This window comes from Lemur catta, chromosome 5 (genome assembly GCF_020740605.2).
Source record: "Lemur catta isolate mLemCat1 chromosome 5, mLemCat1.pri, whole genome shotgun sequence".
Taxonomy (NCBI): Eukaryota; Metazoa; Chordata; class Mammalia; order Primates; family Lemuridae; genus Lemur; species Lemur catta.
This window is the reverse complement of record NC_059132.1, coordinates 13,903,960-13,930,242: the sequence shown is the minus strand read 5'-3', so window position 1 is coordinate 13,930,242 and position 26,283 is coordinate 13,903,960. Positions and strand designations below refer to the sequence as shown.

The 26,283-nt window shown below is 37.7% G+C and overlaps 1 protein-coding gene across 3 annotated transcripts in view; it reads right to left on the bottom strand.

The window, feature by feature from the left end:
• The window catches only part of FBXW11 (F-box and WD repeat domain containing 11), a 121,491-nt gene that overhangs the window by 4,607 nt on the left and 90,601 nt on the right, over nt 1-26,283 (bottom strand). For all 3 annotated transcript variants that reach the window (XM_045551178.1, XM_045551181.1, XM_045551179.1), the window contains 7 exons: nt 22,769-22,906; nt 13,352-13,470; nt 11,413-11,662; nt 8,597-8,715; nt 6,664-6,774; nt 5,599-5,677; nt 4,350-4,536 (listed from right to left, as the gene is read on the bottom strand). In XM_045551178.1, coding sequence (XP_045407134.1) covers nt 4,375-4,536; nt 5,599-5,677; nt 6,664-6,774; nt 8,597-8,715; nt 11,413-11,662; nt 13,352-13,470; nt 22,769-22,906 — 978 coding nt within the window. In that variant the 3' untranslated portion in view covers nt 4,350-4,374. The remainder of the gene's footprint in view (nt 1-4,349; nt 4,537-5,598; nt 5,678-6,663; nt 6,775-8,596; nt 8,716-11,412; nt 11,663-13,351; nt 13,471-22,768; nt 22,907-26,283) is intronic.

The following is a 26,283-nucleotide window of genomic DNA, read 5'->3' as shown; positions in this document are numbered from 1 at the left end:
TGTGGATTATAACAAGGCATTTGTTCTTAGGTTCCCAAAAATGGGGGTGGAAGGAGGGCCTCGAAGAAGTAACAGAAGTTTCCTTTCTACCACAGCCCATGAGAAACAGCACTGATGACCACTGCTTCATCTCTCCACCAAAAGAATCTTGTTTCAGGGCACTTTTAGGTAATAAATAAAAGTTATTGATTCATCTATTAAAAATGCCAGAAAAAAAAACATAATATGAATGTCTTGGATTTTACCATGTGCCTATTTAAACAGAGTGTGAAGATACAAACAGTTACCAAAAATACAAAAGAAGTATACTTAAGGGCTGGGCGCGGTGGTTCACGCCTGTAATCCTAGTACTCTGGGAGGCCAAGGCGGGAGGATCGCTCGAGGTCAGGAGTTCGAGACCAGCCTGAGCAAGAGCAAGACCCCGTCTCTATTAAAAATAGAAAGAAATTATCTGGACAACTAAGCATATATATAGAAAAAAAAAATTAGCCGGGCATGGTGGCGCATGCCTATAATCCCAGCTACTCGGGAGGCTGAGGCAGGAGGATCGCTTGAACCCAGGAGTTTGAGGTTGCAGTGAGCTAGGCTGTTGCCATGGCACTCTAGCCCGGGCAACAGAGCGAGACTCTGTCTCAAAAAAAAAAAAAAAAAATGAAGTATACTTAAATTGTTCCATGATACACCTATTCCCTGAGTTTATTCATCTAGAAGTCCAGCTACAGTGACAGTTGTCCATGTTCTATTTTATGTGCTTCTCTTATGTGGAAAATAAAAGCAGGGACAAGATGCAGTTAAAGCAGTGCATAGAAGAAAATGTATGGCTTTAAAAGTTCCCACTAAGAAAGAAAAAGAATGGAATACATTTAACGAAAGATTGTGTAAGACTTCTACATGAAAAATTATGAAACACTGCTTAAGAAAAACTAAAGAAGACCTAAATGAGAAAGATATATTATGTGTACAGATTGGAAGATCCAACATTTGTTAAGATGAAATTCTCCCCCAAATGATCTTGATTCAATGCAGTCCTAATCATAATCCTAGTAACCATCTTCTTAGAACTTGACAATCTAATTAAAAAATGAATATGAAAACCTAAGGGACCTCGAATTGTCAAAACAATTTTTAAAAAGAAAAAGTTGGAACATTTATTATAAGGATAGTGTGGTATCAGTAAAAAAACAGCCACATAAATCATGGAATTGAACAGAGTCCAGAAGTAGACCTATACATAAGTGATCAATTAATTTTTTGGCAAAGATACTAAAGCAATTCAAGGGTAAGAGGAAGGTCTTTTAATCAAATGTGCTGGGAAAACAAAATAGCTGTATGAAAAAGAAGAACAATGGCATTCTTACCTTACACCATACATAAAAATTAACTCTAAATGAATCAAAGACCTAAATGTAAAAGCTAAAAATATAAAACTTCTAAAACTACAAGTGGTCCAAATACAGTAGTTACCAGCTACATGCGGCTATTTAAATTTAACCTTAAATAAAATATAAATTAAATACAATTCAAAATTCGGGTCCGAAATGGCACTGGCCACATTTCAAGAGCTCAACAGTCACATGTGGCTAGTGACTACTACAGTGGACAGACAGTGGACTGTGCAGCTCTAGAAAATACAAACTTATTTAGTGACAGAAAGCAGGTCTGTGTTGCCAAGGCTGGGGTAGGAGCAGGCTCTGATTACAAATGGACACAAGAGAACTTTTGGAGTGATAGAAATATTCTTTTCTTGATTGTAAAGGTGGTTACAAGCATATACATTTTAAAATTTTATACTTTACGAATATACTTTAAAAATGTATCAAACAGTATAATCTATCTTACACAAATCATCCCTCAATAAAATTAGTTAAAAAACAACAGGGCACAGCAAAGGTGAAGGGGGCAGGGCAGAGGGAGATAGATAGATCCAGGTACCTCTCTATGTAGGGAATAGATCTAGTATCTCTCTCTGCCAGGTAAGATCACTTTTTCCATTTTTTACTTATTATTATATTTGCTGAAGGCAATTGCATGAATACACTGTAGTTTCACACACATTTATTGCCTTATGGGCAAATTCTTGTGTGGCCTAGGACAAAGAACACAAATACATTATGTTGGCCCTGGGTGCCACTTACCCAACAAACAACAATGAGTGTTTGTAATACTCTGGGCACTGAACCAAACACTGGGGCTCCATGATAAAGAAGCTCCTCAGCCTTGTGAGGGAGACAGGCCCACAGACCATTTCAATACAAATAAACAGTAAACTAAGCCAGGGGAAGTAGAGGGGTAGGCGTAGGGAGTCCACACAGCCCTAATAACAAAGGTGAGGGGAGGGAAGTGGTAGACGTTTGCACTACTCAAGTGTGATTAAGGAAATTAAACACATTTCAGTCTGGTTGAAGCAATGGATTTTGGGGAGGGAGAGGCAGAGCTATAATAACCCCAGTTGGTAGCAGGACGCAGAACAGGCTAGGGAGGGAAAGGGAAAGATGGGGGGTGGAGAGCCAGTTTTCACTTGGGTCCGTTCCTCCTGCCCTGTATTTTCCTTAGGCAGTTTGGGTCAGGCAGGGGTCTGTTGGAGCAATCATTCAAGAGATCCTTGCCTTTATCCTCTATCCTATAATGTCTATTTTAAGACTCCATTCAATAAATATAATAATTCTGCCATGTGGATTTTTCAACTGACTTATGAAGAATCTATCCAGAGAGGAAGCAGCAGGGGAAAAGGTTACTATCCCAAGAGACAACCTGAACACACTCAAGACCAGCAAGAGTAAACAGGTAAGTGGCTTACAGGTCACTCCTGCTTGCTTCCCAAACCCATGGTGTACACTGCCAACCCCAACCAGTCCTTTGGGGTCTACAGAGTCCTTCCCAAAGGCAGCACTCCCACCACTCACTACTGACCAAACTGAGTTGGCATGAGGAAAACACCTGATGCAGACCCTTGGTTTACCACTAACAGACAGAGCAGGGCCAAGACCAGAGGTCAGCAAACTTCTTCTTCAACGGCCATATGGTAAATACTTTAGATGTTACAGGCCGTAAGTCTCTGTGTCAACTACTCAACTCTGACACAATAGCATAAAAACAGCCACAGACAAAACGTAAATGAATAAGCATGGCTGTGTTCCAACGAAACTTTATTTAAAGACACTGGAATTTAAATTTCGTATTATTTTTACATGTCATAAAAAAAAAACTATTCTTCTTTTAATTTTTTAAAAGCATTTTAAAATGTTAAAACTATTCTTAGCCTATGGTGATAGGGGAAAAGAAAATCAGGTAGTGGGTCAACTTTGGCCCCTGGCTACAGTTTGTTGATTCCTGGGTAAGATAAACTTCCTAGAAGAGATCTAAATACTGGATCTTAGAATCTTGATGAAGGAGTATCTGAAAAGATGGTAACTTCGTGAGCAGGTACCAGGTGTTTCCTCTCATCCCATAAAAAAAATTCTCAGTTCTGTACATGGGCTTTCTTTACACTTTTAATATTCAATGAACAGGAAAATATATAATGATTTAAAATTAAGTAATCCTTTTAAATAAATATGAATTTATTAATAACAATAGTCTTTATATACCTATATTCACAGTAGTACAAATGGATGCAAACATTTATTCAATCTACAAAGTTAAATGTGCATGAAATTCACTGGTTCACAGCGAAATGCTCAGAGTTGTCAATACTATTCTATACGGTCATCAGTTCCTAGGATACAGCCAAGTACGGCTTCTCATCTTCCAAACTGGACATCCTCAGTCATCAAAACATTCCATCACCAATGGTTATAATGGTTCTAAGTCTTCCTGTGACCAGAGCAAAGGACTTTGCTTTTCAGGGTACCTATTGTCTTTCATGGATGAAGAATGGGTTTTAGGGGCTCTCACAACAGATAGTCCTCTTTGATGCATCCTTGAGGGAGTGCTGGTGGGGGGGAGTAGAGGGATTTTGTTGATGACAATTTAAAAAAAAAAAATAATAATAAAACAAAATATACAACTGAAAGGAAAGAAAAAGGAAATTCTTATACTTCAAAATAAAATTCGAGGGACTTTACTGGTGTTAAATTGATATGACCTGGAAAACTATTTAGGAAAATAGTTTTTAAAAACAGGAACCACAGTCATCATCTGTCAGTATGAAAACCTACACCCTATGCAGGATTCCAATTTAGATCTTGTTTTGATATGACTGTAAAGATCTAGCCTTATAATAGAACTGTTCAAAAATCAACACATCTAACAGAGACCTTGGTTCATATCACCAAGGAACCCAAATCACAAAATTTCCCCCAAAGAAAGGTGAATTCAATCAGCAAAATTAGAAGCAGAGGGGGACTCACCTGAAACGGGTAAAAGTGCAGACTGTTATCTGGAGATGTAAGTGTATGTTCTGGAAGGAGAACGGGTCTCATTCTGGGCACTGGGAGGCACATTTAAGAAATCCCAAATCAAAATAGTGTCATCATGGGAACTGCTGATGATCTGAAACTCATCAAACTGTAGCCGAAACACACGTCCAGAATGTTCCTATGAAATATAACAGCTTAATGAAGAAAATGAGATCTTTACAATCCCTTGTATCTCACAACGAGGGATTCAGCACAAGCTGAAAATGCAGCTGCTTATCCAGGCTTGCTAATTTTCCAGAATTTACTGAGCTTTGTCCTTCACCCTAAGAACAAATACTTTTCTTTTCCTTCTAGGCCTTTTCTTTTATTAAACTTTGTATCCTAGATCCTGGCCCATTTATATGTCAAAGAAGATCAACTCACAAAGGACCTCAGAAAGGTAAACAAACAATATTTAATATCTATTCTTGATACACTGTAAAAATACACTGTAAAACCTAAAACAGGAAGGCTACGTTGTTTTTTATTTAACATGACCAAGAATATCTATCTTAAACCATAGCCAACATCAAAATTCATGGTGAAACATTAAAGCATTCCCATTAAAATCAAGAAGAAAACAAGAATAGCCCCAACTACAGTCCTGCATGTTCTAGTAAAGCAAGAAGTAAAGAAATAGAAATAAAAAGCAAACTACTGAAAATAAGACAAATCTATCAGTATTTTCAAATGACTATCTCCTCAAAAATATAACAGAACCAACCAGACTATTAGAAATAATGAGCTTGGTAAAGTTGCTAAAACAAAATTAACATATAAAAATACAGTATTCCTATATGACAAAGCTATAATCCATAAAATATAGATTGAGGGGAAATTCCACCTTAGAAGTATAAAACTGTGGTGTGTTATCAAAATATAACACAACCACAGATAGCCACATTAAAAAATCTCCCAAACCTGCAGGAAGAAAACACTGCATGCTCTGTGAGGAGACCAGCCCACTTAAAAATGAGGAAGCCTGTGTTCATATCTCAAGGTACATTATTACTCCCCCAGGAAAGAACTCAGTCATGTAAACGTCAAATATTCTCTGATTTTGGCTAAACAAACTTAACAGTGAATTTCTCTGAAGGCATGGCATGAGATACAAGCTTCCTTGAGATACACCGAGACAAGGCCATCTGCGACTGTCATCCTCCAGCATAGGGAACCACTCCCCATTCAAGAGATCACTTACCACCAATGTGCGCAGACATAATGTGCTTGCGGGGGCTCGAGGGTCTAGAGCAGCTTGCAAGTCCCAAACTTTAATTTTCCTAGAAAGGAGAAAATGAGATGGTGATTAGTGAAAAAGTTAACATTTTACATATTGCCAAGCATTTCCTTGACAAAAAGGAGTGCATTTGAACTGCCTATTATAAAAGCTAATGCTTTTGTTTTTAAAAATTATTTGAACCAATTACACTTGATTTTGAAAAAAAAATAAGAACCTACACATTCTCAGAATTGCTGACATTTTGAAAAAATATTATTTTAAAAGCGACAAGAAAACAACTTTAGGTTGTCTAAATTCAATTCCTAACTTGATAATCTATGTCACCAAATTCATTAATCAAGGGTTCTCTATAGCTGAGTAGGTGCTGCTGACAGCTCTGCGTGAAATTCCAAGGATACCTTTCTCCAAATTAAGCCAGTGCTGAAAGTCAGTAATAGGAGTATAAACAGACCAACTAATCCATTTGTGAAGTATATATAAGGTCATCTTGAAAGGTTTACAATTGCCATTTGCTCATTTTAAAAGTTGTGAGGTGTTTTAAAGCGGATTTGTTCAATTTACAAAAAGGGGAAAGAAATTTATTAATGAACTCTCTCTACCTCTCTCTCTCTCTCTCTCTCTCTCTCTCTCTCTCTCTCTCTCTCTCTCTCTCTCTCTCTCACACACACACACACACACACACACACACACACACAAACACACAGCCTGGTTTAATTTAGGGCTAAGGCAAAGAACTGAATCCCCTCCACAGCCTAAGCTACTCCCAGAGTTTACAATGATGGTTAAAAGCATAAGCTTAGGAACCACAGTGGCTCTGCTTCTGTGTGACCTGGGGCAAGATTTAGTTCATCTTTCTGGGCCTGCAGGTTCTCACCTGACTGACCGGTATAATAATATCTAACATCTACCATTACATAAAAAGTACCTAGCACATGACCTGGCACATACAGAATTGCTTAATGTACAGCACTTCTTTTTCTTCTTGATACAGCTATAACAATGCATTTGAAAATCTGAAACACATACCCATCATAGGCCCCACTGACAATCCTCTTGTTATCAAACCGGATGCATCGGACCAATTCTTCATGTCCCTCTAGGACTCTTAAACAGGCGCCACATTCAATATCCCAGAGCCTTGAATGAAAAACAGACCCCTGTGAAACAATTTCCCACACAATTCACGCTATCCTCAAGTTCTTCATATCCGTCCCATACACATGAGGTTTTTCACTGTCCTTGAGTCCTTTATTTCTATTATCTCACTTCCAGTCCACACTTCACATATAAAGCTACATGTGTACATTTATATCATTTGTGTTTTTAAGCACTAACTTAGGAGGAAGCCTTACTTTTCATTGTATTTCCTTATATACAGTTTGAAGCCGTTGTTAATCATGTTTACGTGTTAGTATTTAAATAAGATCAACAAACAAGAAGCTTCAATTGTATATAGTTCCTAGGCATTCTCCTGATATCTCAGTGGATGAAACCATGTAGCCAAATGGTTTAAGAAGGATTTTTCTGGGGAGACAGGGATTGCAGTATGGAGTATGGAGGGTGGGGAGATACTACGTACAGCCAAGGGGTTAAGCTTCCACCCTGGGCACCTCCAGCCTGGAGTCCATGAGGCCAACTAAGGTTAGAACTGGTGGACTGGCATGGTGGTCTCCCTCTCCTGATGAGATTTAGAGACACCCCTTCCTTGATATATACTGTGTACTAAGGTTGGCTGGTTTACAACATCAGAGAAGGAGATTCATTAGGTATAGGCAGTGTTTTGGAAGTATAAACCCATAGACCACACCAAGCCTTTTTCTCTGCATATGATTTATATAACAATTCCAGAATTAGAAATTTTTTCTTTTTTTTCTTATTATGATTGATTTTTCTACATTATTTGCAAAAAGAAATCACAGCTAACTAGCATGTACAAAACAAACTAATTCTATCATGAATTTTCTTAGGCTCTCCACCAGTAATTCCTATCATACATCCAATGAACACTGTATCACAGCTGCCCTCAGAAAATCTTAGTGTTAGTAATAAGTTTCTCAAACCTGTGATCAGAGCCATTCAGCACTGCCACTAGGACTCCAAAGTGGTTCCCTTCTATAAACTATGGAACAACAGATTACAATGAGGAAGTTAACTGTTTATTGATAAAACATTAAGCAGTACCAGAAAGCATGACGAACATAGTAGAACCAAGATTTAAGCTCTAAACTTAAATCTTTATGATATCTTAAAAACTAAGATGATAAAAGTTAACAGCAGTTATAGCGTTTTTGCTATTGTTTGTTTTCTTTTTTAATAATCTTGAACCCAATCTTTATTTTGCCCACACATTAGGCAATTTGGTTATAAATGCCAAAATTATAGTGACTTATGTAAAGCTACTAGCCTGTATTGGGATATACGCTAGTAAAAATGACTTGGGATAATTAAATAAACATTTAAGGGATGTTCTTAATAAGATATAAAATGTCTAAGGTTAGTCATATTTACTAGAAAGCAAGGAGACTGAGTGTTAGGAAGAAAAAAGGGTGGTGAAACAAACTACCTAGCAGGAATGGATGATTTTGTAATACAGTCTTGGGAAACAAAAATAAAGTATACCCCCATCTGCTGGGGAGGAGGGTGGGAGCTCACAGGTAAGGGAAATCAGAGTGCGTGGGGCTGGAACGTTCCAGTCTGTTCTAAAGTGCTTGGGTATTAAGTGATCCTGGGTGGAGTTGAGGTTATAAAACGTTGTGTACCAGGGGAATCTCGGAAGAACACTCAGGGCATAGTTTTCCCACTTGAGTATGCAGAGCCAAATAGATTTCTAAAAGTTACCTAAAGCTTTCTCATCTGAAGCATCCCATCTACTCTGCAGTTGTTTTACATTAGGACTGGGAGATGAGCCAACACTATGGCAAAATAAGCCTGCCCTGTCAGCAGACTAATTTCTACCCACCTAATGGTATTATCTGATGATCCACTAACAACCAGCCGATCCCTGTACTGGAGACAGGCAATGCCTCGCTTGTGCCCATTGAGAGTACGAACAAATTCACAGGTACTCGTGCTCCAGACCTGTATAACAAATTAGCAATAGTTTTAAGAATGAACGCAGAAAAGTTCTCCCACAATATACCTTTAAAAAAAAAGAGTAAGCTTCTGAGAATGACTCAAATATGTGATTATAAAATACAGTGTCTTCTAACTCAAAGGTGGGAGGCTGGGGGACAAACTGGACAGCATGAAATTTTCTTGGCCACTCTAAGTGACAAAACTGGAATGAAATACGGAGGGAAGCAGTAAAGTCTCCAAACTTTGAGATATTTACAAAGAGAACATCTCCTGGATGGCTGAGACGTTCATTTGCCTGGAAGAAAGAGTTTGGGCTAGACTTTATGTTTTTACACGAGCTGACATGTCAAACCCAATGTAACTGATGTAAAAAAGCTTCGCCTTTCTTATCTTCCTCTTTCCCAGCATAGTTTCGTGAATAGCCCCATTTGTTTTGACTCATTACTCCTAATATCATGTATATGGAATATCATCTCTTTTATGAAATCATCTGCAAGACTTAGATGTTCATAGATATCTTAACATAAGACAAATAAGGAGATACAAAGCAACCTGAATTATTTTATCAGCTGCTTTTGTAGATGAATGGGATAAATACATATCCATGTGCAAAAGAATGGAGTTGGACCCCCCACCTCACACCATGGTTAAAAATTTAATTCAAAATGGATCAAAGAACTAAATGTAAGAGCTGAAACTATATAACTCTTAGAAGAAAACGTAAAAGCAAATCTTTGTGGCCTTGGATTAAGCAATGGTTTCCTAGTACCACAAAAGTGCAAGCAACAAAAGAAAAAAATTAATAAATTGGACATCATCAAAATTAAAATCATTTGTGCTTCAAAGGATACCACCAAGAAAGTAAAAAAAAATAAGCTACAGAATGGGAGAAAATATTTATACAACATATATCTGATCAGGGACTTGTACCCAGAATATACAAAGAACTTTTACAACTCAACAATGAAAGGACAAATTACCAATTTTTTAAATGGGCAATAGATTTAAATAGACATTTTCCAAAGAAGGTATACAAATGGCTGATAAGCAAATGAAAAAAATACTCAATATCGTTAGTCATTAAAGAATATAAAGCAAAACCACAGAGATACCACTGCACACAATTAGGACAGCTATAATAAGAAAAACAGATAATAACAAATGTTGGCAAGAATATGGAGAAATCTTCTAGGCTGATATTATGAAACAGCTGTTTTGTAGTAAGGCCCAAACCCTCTTGACTTTCAGCCACTGGTCTTGTACCAAATAGTGTGACAGTGAGAGTTTACAATTCTAGTTGTTCAGCTTCTACACTACCCACTCTAAAGTTTGATGCTACACTGCCTTTAATTTATAGTGCTAAATACCAGAATGCTATCTAGGACTGGTCATAAAAAGAAGATTCTTTGAGTAAGTTCACATCCTCATACATTACTGGTAGGGCTGTAAAATGGTACAGCCACTTTGTAAAACCGTTTGGCAGTTCCTCAAAATGTTAAAGATAAAATTATCATCCCAAAAGAATTGAAAATACACTCAAAAACTTTTACACAAATGTTTATAGCAGCACTATTCATAATAGCAAAAAAAATGGACACAACCAAAATGTCGATCAACTGATAAATGGATAAACAAAATGTGGTATATCCACACAATGGAATTTTATCCAGCCATTAGAAGGAATGAAGTACTGATTATGCTACAATGTACATGGATGAACCTTGATAACACTATGCTAAGTGAAAGAAGCCAGACACAAAAGGCCACATATTGTATGATTCCATTTATATGAATGTTTAGAATAGGTAAGTCCACAGAGACAGAAGGTAGACTGGGAGGCAAGAATGGAGATTGAATGCTAATGAATATGATATTTTTATAGAGGTTGATTAAAATGTTCTGGAACTACATAGTAGTGATGTTATACAACACTGTAAATGTAGTAAATGCCACTAAATTGCACCCTTTAAAATGCTGACTCTTATGGTATGGAAACTGTATCTCAGTAAAGCTGTTATAAAAATATAGGAAAGCTAAAATTTGAAAAAGTTAAGATGGATGTTGGAATCAGTACTGCATTTACCATATCCTATGAATCACCCTAGACTACAACTGCTTGTCACATACCTGCCTCCCACTTACCACATGCTAAGCTTCTTGAAGGCAGGGTCATGTCTTGTTCATCATTATATCTCTAGCATCCAGGCCAAGGTCTGTGGCATGGCAAGCTTTCAAAATTAGATGAATAAGTCAAATCTAAGATCTGCCACTAACTAGCTGTGTGATCACCAACCCAATTCTTCAGTCTCCGAGCCACATCTGTAAAATGGGGGCAATACCTACCTTGGAGTACCATAATACCTACTCAATACCTAAGAGTGCTGGGACAGTTAACTGAGATGGTAATGTAAAGCTCCTAGCACACAGTACATGCTCAGTAAATTAGTTCTCTTCTCTTTAAAAAGGTGATCAAGAATGTCATTTCATGAAATAGAAGATTGTTCTCTCTTCTGGACCTGGGACTTCCCTTCCAACCTTGCTTAGGACTCTAGAAGCAGGTAGAGTGGGATGGGCTCAAGGGCTCATGAACACAAACAGAGAAGAATTAAGATCTTGCCAGGTACCAGGTTGGCACAAGCCACCTCTGCTTTCTTTCTATTCTAAAAGGGACAAGAGCAGACAGGGTTATAACACACTTACTTTGATGGTCCTGTCACCAGAAGCAGACACGATGTACTTATCGTCAAAGTCTACTACATTGACAGCAGCACGATGGCCAACCAGGACCCGGCGTAAAGTGATATCGGTGGCAGAAGCCATGTCCCACACAGCAATGGAACGGTCCTTGGAACAGGTCACCATCAGTCCATTGCTGAAGCGTAAGTGCAGTACAGCTTCATTGTGGTGGATCAACGTGTTAAGAACTTCACCCGTGTTCACATCCCAGACTCTAGGTGAGAAGAGAAAAGGATGATGCTCAATTATCGAAACAGCCAGGAAAAGATTCTGGTATTGGATCACTGGTATCTGAGCTCTAGGTCCATTCTTAATGAACCTAAGGACATGCTTAAAAGGAGCTTCCAGAAGCAATTTCTGTATTTGCTGAGAAGTGCAGAGACAGTTTCAGAGAAGGCGGCTAATTCTGGCTCTGCTCAGGTTCAGGTCTATTTAATAGCCAGGTATTCAGGGATGGTGTTTGCAGGCTTGTGAGTCTCAGAGCCTGACAGGCCTCTGAGTCTATTATTTCTCCACTGCAAACTGGAGACTGTAAGTCATGACGTCTCATCAATCACCACACTCACATTTTATCCAGCTGTTTATGGACAGAGCCAGGATCTCCCAATTGGTTCACACTTAAAACACAGAGTTTTTAGGGGGAGCCTTCCACATCATAGCTTTTCCTTGTCTGTAACCCCAATCTCCTAAGAGGGCAAGTTCATAGAGAGCAGAGGAGAAAACACTCAGGCCTGTAAGGCTGAGACATGGTATCTGGCAGAAGTAGTGGCCTAGAAGCACTGAACCCAGGAAAGGATAGTAGCCATGCTTCAAACAGGGTGAGTAAAGAGTCTAGGAGTGTGGCAAGAGGCTAGTAACCAAAACTAACCTAAGGAGAGGAGTGAAAAAGGGGAGAGCAGAGGAACCCAAGGATGGGATTCAGTAACTATTCCTGTCTTTTGGGTGCGTGGGCCTATAAAACAATCCTCTTCAAGTATTTGACTCAGTCCAGAAGAGGCATTTCCTTTTCTTCCACATTTCGTCCAAGCCACCAGCAGTCCAGCTGAGGCTTTACCACATGACCTCTAGCTCTGATGGACTCATCACCACACCCAACTCCAAAGCCCATCTGATGTAGGAAAATGTCCTTGTCCCAGAGGTATGGGAGTGGATCTCAATAACACTCCCTTTCTACTCTCAACTCCCAACTAACAGTCATTGCTTCCCTTCTACTAGGGAACATTACCATTTTCATCTTTATCACTCTGCCCGGGGTCAGGGGGCAACTGAAAACCAGTGTCTCCACTGCTAGAAAGGCTACATATACAGTCATGACCAATAACAATTAGAGGCTCAAAATTTACTATGTGACTCTGAGGAAATTATTTAACCCCTCTGGTCTTAGTTTTCTAATACAAACTATATTAATGAAGGTAATATCTATTTACTCAGAAAGGTTGATGTGAGAACTCAACAGGATAACATTATACAAAATACCTAGTATACCACCTATCTCTCAACTTTTACTTTCCCCGTGTCCCTCAAAAGATTCTGCAAACTGCTTCTGATTCTTTCAGTCTTTACAGGTTGGTGGCCATCACACTCTCAGAATAGCAGCCTTCCTTTTCTCTGCTCTGGACCACGGTTTCCCAAAAGGAGAAAGCCATGCTAATACAAGGTATTGTCTCCTTATAGGAAAGCATGTTGTCATCTGTATAATGTATGTCAATGGAAATAGGACACTTAACAAAAATTAGCTTTCCTGCCTAACTTGCTCAAACACATCTACATCAAAAGTAATTTGAAATACAGCATGTAAAAATGCACGCAAAGTTTGTATGTGCCTATCCAAGAGGAGGGTGTGAATCTCAGCCTCTTCGTGGAAGGCATCTGAGGTTTAGACCAATGAAACCAGATCACTCACCTCACTGTAGAATCTGAAGAACCAGTTACAATGACACGTTCATCATACTGGAGACAGAGGACAGAGCCTGTGTGTCCTGTTAACACTTTCAAACATTCCAGGCTGGTTTTATCCCAAATCTATTGAGACAAGATCACACAAACAGTGACTCAGTTTATCACATTTTGATGAATGTTACTGTCCCATCTTGTGATCTGAATCATAAAACAAAACACACCTGTGTTACAGTAAATAAGAAAAGTTAAATATCAAACAGGTAGGAAATGACAATAAGAATAGGAGCAATACTAACTACCAGGATAGATGTGCCATTTTGTTTAATTTGTACCCTTAGCTATTGTACTCATTAGACTTAACAGCCTTATACAGGGGATTTTTAAAAATAAAATCTGTGAAAAGAGTTGGCTAACCCTCTAAAAAACGCTGTAACATCTATTAAGACCTTCTAAAAATACATACCTGTGTTTATTTATAAAAATTAAAAATAGAAAACAAAATGTTGAACATTTCAGAAAAATCTCAAAGTAAACTAGAAGGTTTGTAATGATAAAATGTCATGCTTTATTACAGAGTTAAGCATTTTTAAAACTCAGAATAAAAACTGTCTATAAAGTGAAATAATGACTATGTATATTTAAAAAAAGAAAAAAGATTCAAGGAAGTAAAATGTTATTAATGGTTGTTTTTTCTACTCTGTGTGCTCATTTTTCCCCTTCTTTTTACTGCCTCTATGGGATATGCCTTTCCCAGAATGTCATATAGTTGGGATCACACAGTATGTTGCCTTTTTAGATTGGCTTCTCTCACTTTTACTATGCATTTAAGGTTCATCCCTGTCTTTTCATGGCTTGATATATCTTTTTTTTTAGTGCTGATAATTATTCCATTGTCTGGATATAGCAGTCTATTTATCCATTCACCTATTGAAGGACCCCTTGGTTGCTTCCAAGTTTGGACAATTATGAATAAAAGCTGCCATAAACGTCTGTGTGCACGTTTTTGTATGTTTATAACCTTTCAATTCCTTTGAGTAAATACTAAGTAGAGCAACCGCTAGATCATGTGGGATATCATTTTGCATTTCCACCAGCAATGGACGAGAGTTCCTGTTGCTCCACATCCTCAGAAGCAGTTGGTGTTGTCACTGTCATGGATTTTGGCCATGCTAACAGGTATGTAGCAGTACCTCATTGGATTAATTTGCATTTCCCTGATGACTTGTGACATGGAGCATCTTTTCATCTGCTTATTTGCCATCTGTATATCTTCTTTGGTGAAATGTTTGTTAAGGGCTTTGGCCCATTTTTTAAATTGTGTTTTTTGTTTTCTTATTGCTGAGTTTTAAGAATTGTTTCTATATTTTGGATAACAGTTCTTTGTCAAATATGACTTTTGCAAATACTCTCCCAGTCTATGGCTTGTTTTTTCATCCACTGACGGTGTATCTTGATTAAAACTTTTACTAAGATAAAATTAATTTTATTAAAATTAAAATTTTTAATTTTAATCAAGCCCAACTTATGAATTCTTTCTTTTACAGATCGTGCCTTTGGTATTATACCTCAAAAGCCATCAACAAACTCAAGATTATCCTGATTCTCTCCTATGTTGTATTCTAGAATGAGTTGAGAAGTATTCCCTCTGCTTCTATCTTCTGCAAGAGATTGTAGAGCTGGTATAATTTAAATGTTTGGTAGAATTCACCGGTGAACCCATCTAGGTCTGGTGCTTTCTGTTTTAGAAGGCAATTAATTATTGATTCAAGTTCTTTAATAGATAAAAGCCTATTCAGATTGTCTATTTGTTGTTGTGAGTTTTGGCAGATTGTGTCTTTCAGAGAATTGATTCATTTCATCTAAATTATCAGGTTTGTAGGCACGGAGTAGTTCACAGTATTCCTTTATTATCCTTTTTGTGTCCGTGGGCTCTGAAGTGATGTCTCCCCTTCCATCTCTGATAATAGGAATTTGAGTCATTTTTTTTCTAATTTAGGACAACTAGAGGCTTATCAATTTTACCCAGCTTTTCAAAGACCCATCTTTTGGTTTCATTAATTTTCTCTGTTGAGTTTCTATTTTCAATTTCATTGATATCTCTGCTCTAATTTTCATTAATTCTTTTCTTCTGCTTATTTTGGATTTAGTTTGCTCTTCTTTTTCTAGTGTCCTAAAGTGGAACCTTAGATAACCAATTTTAGATTTTTCTTCTCTTCTAATATATACATTCAATGCTACAAAATTCCCTTTAAGCTTTTAATGCACCCCACAGATTTTGACAAGCTGTGTGTTAATTTTCATTCAGTTCAAAATATTTTTAAAATTTCTTTTGAGATTTCTTCTTTGACTAAAGTGTTACTTAGAATTGTGTTATCTAATCTACAAGTATTTAGGAATTTTTCCAGCTATCTTTCGGTTACTGATTTCTAGTTTAATTCCATTATGATCTGAGAGTAGACATTATATAATTTCTATTCTTTTATATTTGTTAAGGTGCATTTTTACAGCCCAGAATGTGGTGAATGTTCCATGTAAGACTGAAGAATGTGTATTCTACTACTGTTGAATGAAGCAGTCTATAGTCTACACTAAAAAGACATTATATCCAGTTGGTTAATGGTGTTGCTGAGTTCAATTATGTCCTTACTGATTTTCTGCCTGCTGAGTCTGTTTTCATAGAGGGGTGTTGAAGTCTCCAACTACAGTAGTGAATTCATCATTTCTCCTTGCAGTTCTATCAGTTTTTATGTCACACATTTTGACACTCTGATGTTAGGACTGTTACATCTTCTTGGAGAACTAACCCATTTATCATTATGCAATATGCCTCTTTAGTTCTGATAACTTTACTTGCTCTGAAGTCTACTCTGTCTGAAATTAATATATCTACTCCTGCTCTCTTTTCATTAAGAGTTAGCACGGTATATCTTTCTCCATCCATTTACACAATCTATGTATCTTTATATTTAGAGTGCTTTCCTGTAGACAACATATAGTTGGGTCTTGCTTTTTGATCTGCTCTGACAATCTCTATCTTTTGATTGGTACACTTAAATCAGTAACATTCAAAGTGATTATAAATATAGTTGGATTATAAATATAGTTGTATCTACCATTTTTGTTACTGTTTTCTATTTCTTGCCCTTGATCTTTGTTCCTATTTTTCTGTCTTTTCTGGGTTTAACTGAGCATTTTATATGATTCTATTTTCTCTCCTTTCTTAGCGTATCAGTCATATTCTTTTTTTTTTAGTGGTTGCCCTGGAGTTTGCAATGAACATTTATAACTAATCCAAGTCCACTTCCAAATAACAGTATACTGCTTCACAGTTAGTGTATCTTATAATACTAACCCCTCCCTTCCATCCCTCGTATCACTGCTATCATTTTATTACCTTCACTTTTGAAGGATAATTTTGTAAGACACAGAATTGTAGGTTGGTAAATTTTTTTCTCCCAAAACTTTAAATATTTCATTCCAGTCTCTTTTGCTTGCACGATTTTGGAGGATACAATTCTTAGCTTTGATCCTCTATCAGTGTTTTTTCCCTGACTTTTTTCAGGATTTTTTTCTTTATCTTTGATTTTCTGTAGCTTGAATATGATGTGCCTAGGTGTAGTTTTTTTGGCATTTATCCTGATTGGTATTCTCTGAGCTTCTGCAACTGTGGTTCAGTATCTGACATTAATTTGGGGAGATTCTCAGTCATTATTCTTTCAAGTATGTTCCTTTCTCTCATTCTTCTTCTGATATTCCCATTATATGAATATTATACCTTTTGTAGGTGTCTCAACAGTTCTTGGATATTCTAGGGTTTTTCTTTTCTAGTCCTTTTTCTGTTTGCTTTTCAGGCTTGGAGATTTCTGTTGAGCTACCCTCAATCTCAGGGATTCAGAGATTCTTTCCTCAGCTGTGTGTCTACTAATAAGCCCATCAAGAGTTTTCTTTGTTTCTACTATTACGGTGTTTTTGATCTCTAGCAAGTCTTTTTGGTTCTTTCTTAGAAATTTCCATCACTCTGTTTTTATTGCCTATTTTTGCACACTTTCTACTTCACCCATTAGAGCCCTTATCATATTGATCACAGTTGTCCTAAACCCCTACTTTGATAATAACAACATCCCTGTCATATCTGAGTCTGGTTCTAACACACTGTCTCTTCACACTGTGTTTTTCATCTTTTAGTATGCCTTGTAATTTTTTTCTTGAGAGCCAGACATGAAGTACTGGGTAAGAGGAAATGCTATAAATAAACCTTCAGTAATGTGGTAGTAAGGTGTGGGAAGAAGGGGAGCATTCTATAGAACTATAGTCCTATATGATTGGGTTTCAGTCTTTTAGTGAGCCTGTGCCTCCAGGCTGTGAACTTACAAGTGCCTCTCAGTTTTCCCTTACCCCTTTACAGTTTTCCCTTGCCCCTTTAGGTGGGACCAAATGGTTAGAGGAGGCTGGAGTAGGGTATTTCCCTTCCCCCAGGTCAGTTAGGCTCTGATAAAACCTCAGCATGATAGGCTCTCCTTAAATCATTTCTCCTGAAGGTAGATCTGGTTAAGAATAGAATACTCTGATGTATTTCAAAATGGCTTCTTTTTCCCTCTCCCTGCTAGAAAAATAAGGGGATTTTTCTCTGATAATCACTGTGAGAACTGGTAGAGCTCTTGGAGGTAAAACCCTGATGACTGGGTTCTCTTGGAATTTTTATTTCTCAGACTTGTTCACACTGAGCCTCCAGCAATTTGTCAATTATAATTCAGGTTAGCCTACCCAGGCATTGGTTTTCATGGATGTTTCCCCTGGTGGGTTTCTGCTCTGGTAAGTTTTGATTTTCTTTATTTGCCTGTCTGCCTCTCCAATTTGGGGGGCAGTGGTTTCTCCTGTGACCTCACTTCTCTTAGGGATCTAAGCAGAGTTGTTGATTTTTCAGTCTGTCCAGAATTTTACTTATCAGGACAGAGTGGCAACTTCCAAACTTCTTACCTGCCAAACCCCTCTCCCTTCTTTTCATCTTTCCACGTTTTCAATATTGTCCATATTTAATGGAAGATAAAAATTTATTTTTTCAAAGACAGACTCTATGGACCTACTTCTTTTTTTCTTTTTTTTTTTTTGAGACAGAGTCTCACTTTGTTGCCTGGGCTAGAGTGAGTGCCGCGGCGTCAGCCTAGCTCACAGCAACCTCAAACTGCCGGGCTTAAGCGATCCTACTGCCTCAGCCTCCCGAGTAGCTGGGACTACAGTCATGTGCCACCATGCCCAGCTAATTTTTTCTATATATATTTTTAGTTGGCCAGATAATTTCTTTCCATTTAGTAGAGAAGGGGTCTCGCTCAGGCTGGTCTTGAACTCCTGACCTCAAGCGATCCACCCGCCTCGGCCTCCCAGAGGGCTAGGATTATAGGCGTGAGCCACCGTGCCCAGCCTGGACCTACTTCTTGACTTGTAAAATAATACTATCATAATTTGCAGTGTCCCTAAAGTTTAATGCTAGTGGAGAAGATTTTACAAATACTATAGACTTTTAAATTTCTAGGCTGGGCATGGCGGCTCACATCTGTAATCTCAGCATTTTGGTAGTCTGAGGCGGGAGGATCACTTGAGCACAGCAATTTTAGACAAGCCAGGACAACATGGCAAGACCCCATCTCTAAAAAAAAAAAAATTTAAAAATAAGAAACAAATTAGCTGGACATGGTGGCGCACACCTGTAATCCTAGTTACTTGGGAGGTTGAGGCAGGAAGATGGCTTGAGCCCAGAAGTTCAAGGCTGCAGTGACCTGTGATCAGGCCACTGCATTTCAATCTGGGCAACAGAGTGAGACCGTAACTCTAAAAAAATTTTTTAAATAAAATAAAAATAAATAATAAATAGCAAAGCTTGCTTTTAATTTCTAACTTAATGTAACCTACCTGAGGTATTTTTAAAGTGATTAGCAATTAAAGATTGGTGCAGAATCAAGTACAAACGGTTTACAACCACTGGTCTAGATAATTTGTCCAAAGTGTATTTCTGCTTTACTGTTCTATGTCTTATGAATCAAATGTAAGCCTAATTCAAACATGGGTGTGCCTCTATTCAGAGAATTTTTCAGAAAACACATCCAATGTAAATGAATTACAAGCCCACAGCCAGTCTATGCTTTGACAAAGTTGTTATAAACCATTCCTTAAATGTCACTAGCAAAATTAAATAGTAACATATGTCACTCTTTCTAGAGTATATTGGTGGCTACAGGTTAGGGCTATCAATAAGTAATACATAGAGTTCTGTGGTCAAATAAGTTTTGGAACCTGGGAAACACTAGGTGTCTCTATTGTAGGCCTTCTCAGAGCCTTTATATGCTACTATATCCTATGAATTTCTAAGGGGAAGATAACAGCATTCGGTGTTATCTAAACTTCTTTGAAGAGCATTATTCTTTGCGTAGAATGCCTATTAAGATCCTTTAGATTCCCATCCACAGAATACCTTTTGGCAAACACTGCCATACGCATAGGAAACCAACAAAACAGTTTCTTTATATTCTATAATTCAGAGTATCTTTTGCCCTAATTAGCTGAATTACTAAAACTCCACTATTGTTTTAAAACAAAACAAAAAAATTTTAAAAACCAAACAGAAAAACTTTATTTCACCCAAAGTAAAACAATACAGAAAACAGGGCCAAGATGAAGAAAAGCCATTACAACCTATTTCTCCTGATTACAACTAAAAACTCTATACAAAATACAAAAATTAACTAGCTGAGGATTCCGAAAAGTAAGGGGGATGGAGAGAGAGTAGGTGGATTGTAGCAAGGAGTCAAAATCTGGAGAAGCAATCTACGTGGGGTGAGTTTACCATTCGTTTTGTTTGTTATTTTCTCTTTTCTTTCTATTGTGGCTTTGGCTCAAAGGCAGGCCCCAACCAGGAAGCTACACAGTGAAACAGTGGCACAGGCAGCTAAAATTCTGAGAGAAACCACTCTTTCTGTCTGTACACAGGGGCTGGAAAAAGCGACCCTCCCCATGAGCCAAAGAATGTATGGAAGACATCCATGTGAGAGATTTCTCACATAGCTTTGACCTACAGACAGGTCCAAGTCATGGAGAAGCATTACAGAACAATGGAAAAGATAACTAAAATTCTAAGAAAGACTTCACTTTTTTGGCCAGAGGAAAATGAAAAAAGTGTCCCTGTGGGCCAAAGAGACTTAGGGAAATCTAAGACGAAAGAGACCAAAAAAAAAAAAAAAGGAAAAGAAAAGGAAAAAAAATGACCTGGGCTTACCCTTTAGCTGTGCATGCACAGGACAGACTGAACCAACATATCAAAGGCTGGAAAAAGTGAGCTGATATTTAAACCATTGCTGAAGTCTCAAACTAAACTCTGAGTAGTACAAGCCCAAAACAGGACCAATGTAGCATGGCAAAGGCTTTGAAAAGTGGAAAAGAGATTAGAACTATCCCTCCAACACCTCTGGTAAAGTCAAGACAGAACTACGTTCTGAAGCTAACTAGCTTGATTATTTGCTTAAAAATACACTCACCTACAAACATTTTCCAGAGGATTATAACAGGATCCACAGTCTTCACAACATAATATCCACTATGTCCAAGATACTATTTAAAATTATTTAACATACAAAACCAAGAAAAATCATCAATTCTCAGGGGATTAGACAATCAACAGATGTCAAGCTGGAGATTACCCAGATGTTGACATGGTTAGACTTTAAAAGCACCTACTATAACTATAGCTCGAGGTGAATGAGAAAGAGAGAAATTCTCAGCATGGAAATAGAAACTATAAAATATAAAATCTGCAATAAAAAATTCACTTGATAAGGGGGGGCAACAGCAGAATAGAGATGAGAGATGAAAAATTCAGTCAACTTAAAGAGAGACCAATAGAAATTATCCAGAAAAGAGAAGAAGATTGAAAAAATGTGAGACAATATCAAAAGATCTAATATTTATGTGATTAGAGTCTCACAAGGAAAAGAGAAGGAAATTAGTACAAAAAAAAATTTGGAAAAATAATGGCCAAAGACTTCTGTAATGTAGTGAATGAAAGACATAAATTTACAGATTTGAGAAGCTCAACAAAAGACTTCTTAGATATAGCAAAAAGAGCATGATCCATAAAAGAAAAAAACTGATAAAATGGACTTTACCAAAATTAAAATTTTCTATCAAAGAGATCATTATGAAAATAAAAAGACAAGTCACAGATTGGGAGAAAATATTTGCAAAACATATCTAACAAAGGACTTATATCTAAAATATACCAAGAACTCTATAAACTCAATAATAAGAAAGATCTGAAAAGCAACTTCACCAAGGAACATAAAGATGGCAAATAAGCACAAGAAAAGATGCTCCCTATCATCACACACTGGGGAAATGTGAATTTAAAGCAAACTGAGGTATGTCTAAACACCTATTAGAATGGCTAATATTTTAAAAAACTGAGAATATCAAGGGCTGGCAACAAGGCCGAACAAAAAGAATTCTCATATATTAGTGATGGGAATGTAAAATGGTATAGGCACTTTGGAAAATAGCTTGGCAGTTTCTTAGCAAGTGAAACATACATGCATGCACCATGAGCCAGCAATCCCAGTCCTAGGTTTTCACCTAACGAACTGAAAACTTACGTTCCCATAAAAACCTACATGCATACCTTTATAGTGGCTTTATTAATAATTCTGAGAAACTGAAAACAGCACAATGTCCTTCAAAAGGTAAATGGATAAGCACAGGAAAGGAAAAGGGTAGGACAAGGGAATTGGGGGCAATGAAAGAACTGTTCTGTATCTTCATTGTTGTTTCAGTTACATACTTCTGTGTTTTTGTCAAAACTCGGAATTTTACACCAAAAAGTGTGAACTTCTTTGTATGTAAATTATAACTTAAAAAAAAAACAACAAAATTCAATGCTTTCTTAAATATAAGGAAATAAGCTACAAATAATATAAAACAAAATCTGTCAGATCAGATTTAAAAAGGGAGAAATCATCCAGTTTGTCTATTACTGAGAAGTGAATGAAAACAGTATAAATTGCTCTATCATTCTCTTGTATTATTATCTGAATCCTTCTCAGAAACCATAAAAGGTAATGACTCTGATTTACAGGCAAACTAGCAACCCTCTCACCAGCAAGCAAAGTAATCAAGAGCCCTGTGATACTGGGATATTTTCTATTTACACCTAACACAGAATATAGAATGTGAATGGGCTTAGAGGCAGATAAGAAGTGAGACAATCCAGGTCTTGTGTTCGCTACGGGGAAATGCTCTGGCTCTAGTTCTGTAGAGCCACACTGCCAAAATTGAGTGGAAGAGATAAAAACCAATCTGAAGTAAATGGAAAGATTGTCACATCTAGTGTCTAACACATAACCACGATTCTAAAAATAATACATACAAAATTGTCATTCACCTTAATAGAATTATCTCGTAGGCCACTGATAATCTTTTCATCATCATACTGTAAACAGTAGACACCTTTACTATTTTCAGAGCGGCACTGAATCCTCTGCAAGTTGTGTCGTCCACATCGCCAGTTAGATTCTATAGTCTAGGGAAAAAAGGAGGCAAGAGATGAGTTTTTATGAATCAACTGTTCTATTAGGCTTCAGACTTTGGCATTGCTTCCAGAAACAGCATACCACTGATACCCCAATCTTGGTTTGCATAAATGTCTGTGAATAAGAATCATGCTCTTTTCCAAGTAAAACATTAGCCCAACAATGTTTTTTCTCAAACTTTCCCTGCCCGTTTGGCAACTACCACAGGATTTCCTATGAGTTTTGGGTTGGGTTTGGGGATAAAAAAAAAATAATGGCCTAGACAGAATTCAATATGTTTAAAGAATGCCATTTGTACCCAAAACACACAAATAAATAATAACCCATTGTGTTGCTCCCTAATGCCAATTAAAATACTTGGCAAAAGACTGCCATCACCATTAATAAGCATATATTGACAATCTACATATCCAAACAAACCATTGTCTTGATCACCGAGGAAAGATATTGAGCAACTACTATACCAACTACATAGAAAGAATTTTGTTTGTTATTTTTAATCTCCCACCAGACTGAAGTTTCTTCAGAGTAAGAATGGTACATTTAAGCCCTGGATTCTTATTCTTTTATCATTCATGCAACGTTTGCTGAGATGTTAATATAGTCCAGGTACTGTGCTAGGCACTGGGGATACAAAGACCAACAGGAAGCTACTGCATTCAGGGCGGCGGCGCTCCAGTATCTGCAACTAGATATGCTCTAAGTTTATTTGGTTAAATGATCCATGCAATAACCTTGGAAGGAAATCATTATTATCTCCCTTTTACAAACAAGGAAACAGTTTAATTTGCATACAGCCACAAAACCAGTGCTTGAACCTACTGGAAATCATACCCAGTTCTTTCTGACTCTGAGCCCATGCTTTTGCTACTAAGACATTCAATGCCTATGAAGAAAGATGGTCCTAGCTCTTGAGGTAATGCACACAGAACATAAGAAGATCAGAAATAATTCCAGATAAAATATAAGTACCAAATGAGTAAAAAAAAAAAAACAAAACAACTGTTAAGTGCCGCAGGACTTGAGATAAAGAACACTATGGCCTGACACCAGTGGGCCAAGTTTAATGAGGAAGTAGGTCATGCCCAGAGCACAAAAAGATCAAATCTCTGGTAGAAGATATAAGGGATTTTTCAGGATCAAAAGATACAATGTCTCTACTAAGAGCAACGAAAGTCTGAATTCCCGATCCTTGAAATTGGGGGACAATAGGGACTACAATAACTGGTTACACTCCGGTTCAAGATACAGTTTGAAAGATTATTATTCAGTAGCTCATTATCTCTGAGCAGCTAAAAGTTTAATTACTTGCTTTGTTGAAGAAGGAGATAATTCTCATCTTTATTTACAATAAGCACTTAATTACTGGCTCAGCTTACATCTAACAAACCATATTTCCTCTTATTTTGAAGCAGTATCCTTCTGTACACTTACTGTAAAATGTTAAAATTTATTGAATGCTACGTGCCAGGCACTAATCTTTCCTAACACTATGCTATGGGCCGTATATATTTTGCAGCTAATTTAATTATCATAACTCTGAAGCAGGAATTATTGTTCATATTTTACAGAAAAAGAAATGGAGGGTTGGAGACATATTTTAAAGGAAATGTTTCCATCATTTTATGGCCCCAGTGCTTAGCAAGGGTCCCGGAAATATGACAGAGCTTCCACACACATCTGTGAGTGAGGGCAGGATGGCATACTTCTAACACCAAAAGGATGCGAAGAGGTGCCATGGAGATGCCAGGAGATGCCATTCTGCCACCAAGACAGTACTTCCTATTCTGAGTCATCATGTCTAGTAACTTGGTAAAATGTCAGACATGAAAGACCACACTGCTAAACCAAAAAAATTAATTCACCCCACCCCTGCTACCTCTATGAAGGTAGACAACAGATCTGTCTGAATAAGCAACTTTTTAAAAGGGGGTCAAGAATATAATGCATTTCTTAAATTCAACTCAATGCTTGGGATAATTTGGAGAAACAATGTATTTTCAGGTAGTGACTGAGCCACCTCAGCATGTTAAGCATTCCAGGAAAATGCTGACTTAGAAGGCAGATGTACTGGTAACAAGTCTAATTCCTGGCCAGTAACTCTTGGCAGTGGTTACCAACGCTCGGGCTATATCCTCTGGAGGCCCACAGAGTTGCTGCAGAATACATGACTTTATATGAACCTAAAGTACTACAAAGATGAATATACCTCATGGCTTACATATATATCAGCTCTTATTTTTAAAATCATATAGCGGTCGGCCGTGGTGGCTCATGCCTGTAATCCTAGCACTGTGGGAGGCCGAGGCGGGAGGATTGCTTGAGGTCAGGAGTTCGAGACCAGCCTGAGTGAAAGTGACACCTCGGTCTCTACTAAAAATAGAAAATATTAGCCAGGCATGGCGGTGTGTGCCTGTAGTCCCAGCTCGCTGGGAGATTGAGGCAGGAGGATAGCTTGAGACCAGGAGTTTGAGGTTGCTGTGAGCCAGGCTGATGCCACAGCACTCTAGCCTGGGCAATAGTCTCAAAAAAAACAGAGTCTGTCTCTAAAAACCACAAACAAAAGTTCATATAGCTGTTCCTAGGTTTAAAACATCTATAATTGCTTTACAATGCTACTGAATCAGTTAGTAGCTTTGTCATTCCATGCATTTTAATGAATAGAAAAAGCACATTTACTATCACATGGGCGTTTCAGGGGGGGAATTTCTTTTTTAATCTAGAAAGAGGGGGTGGGGGAAATCCCCATACCAAAAAGAATTTCCCACATGTTCCCCCACTACTGTAATATGTTTTCTAGAACTGGCTGACTTGGTTACTATCTTTTACTATACCTGAAGTCCTGAAGACAACAGCAGAGAAGACAACAGAGAGGAGCTGGAGTCAGGCTGCAGGGTCAGCCTGTGAAACATCACTCCTCTGAGATGTCTGGACAGAGGACAATACCCGACATTGACCTTCAAACAAGAGCTAGAGGGTAGGATATCAGCTCTGCTATTTAACAGATAGCACACTTTCATTCTAAGTTGAATGGAAGTTAGCAAATGGCTTGGCTTCTTTGCACTTTCTATAAAGAGCCTAATTCTCTCAAATACATTTCTGAATTTTAAAAGAAAAAGTATGCCAAATAATTCCTGATGCGCCATTTTAGGAAGTCCCCACTTAGGGTGGTTTTAAAAACCATTAGTTTTCTGAATCCCAAGACAAGTGTAGCTTGTTTTGAAAAGCATGAGAACCAGATCAGTGAGTCGATGGCTTTGCTGCACACCACCCCTGGGTAACTCCTGAGAATGCACTGTTCTCAATTCCCAAGGCCACCCACACAAGAAAGCAGCACTTCTGCTGACTATGTCTGCCCAAGAAACTA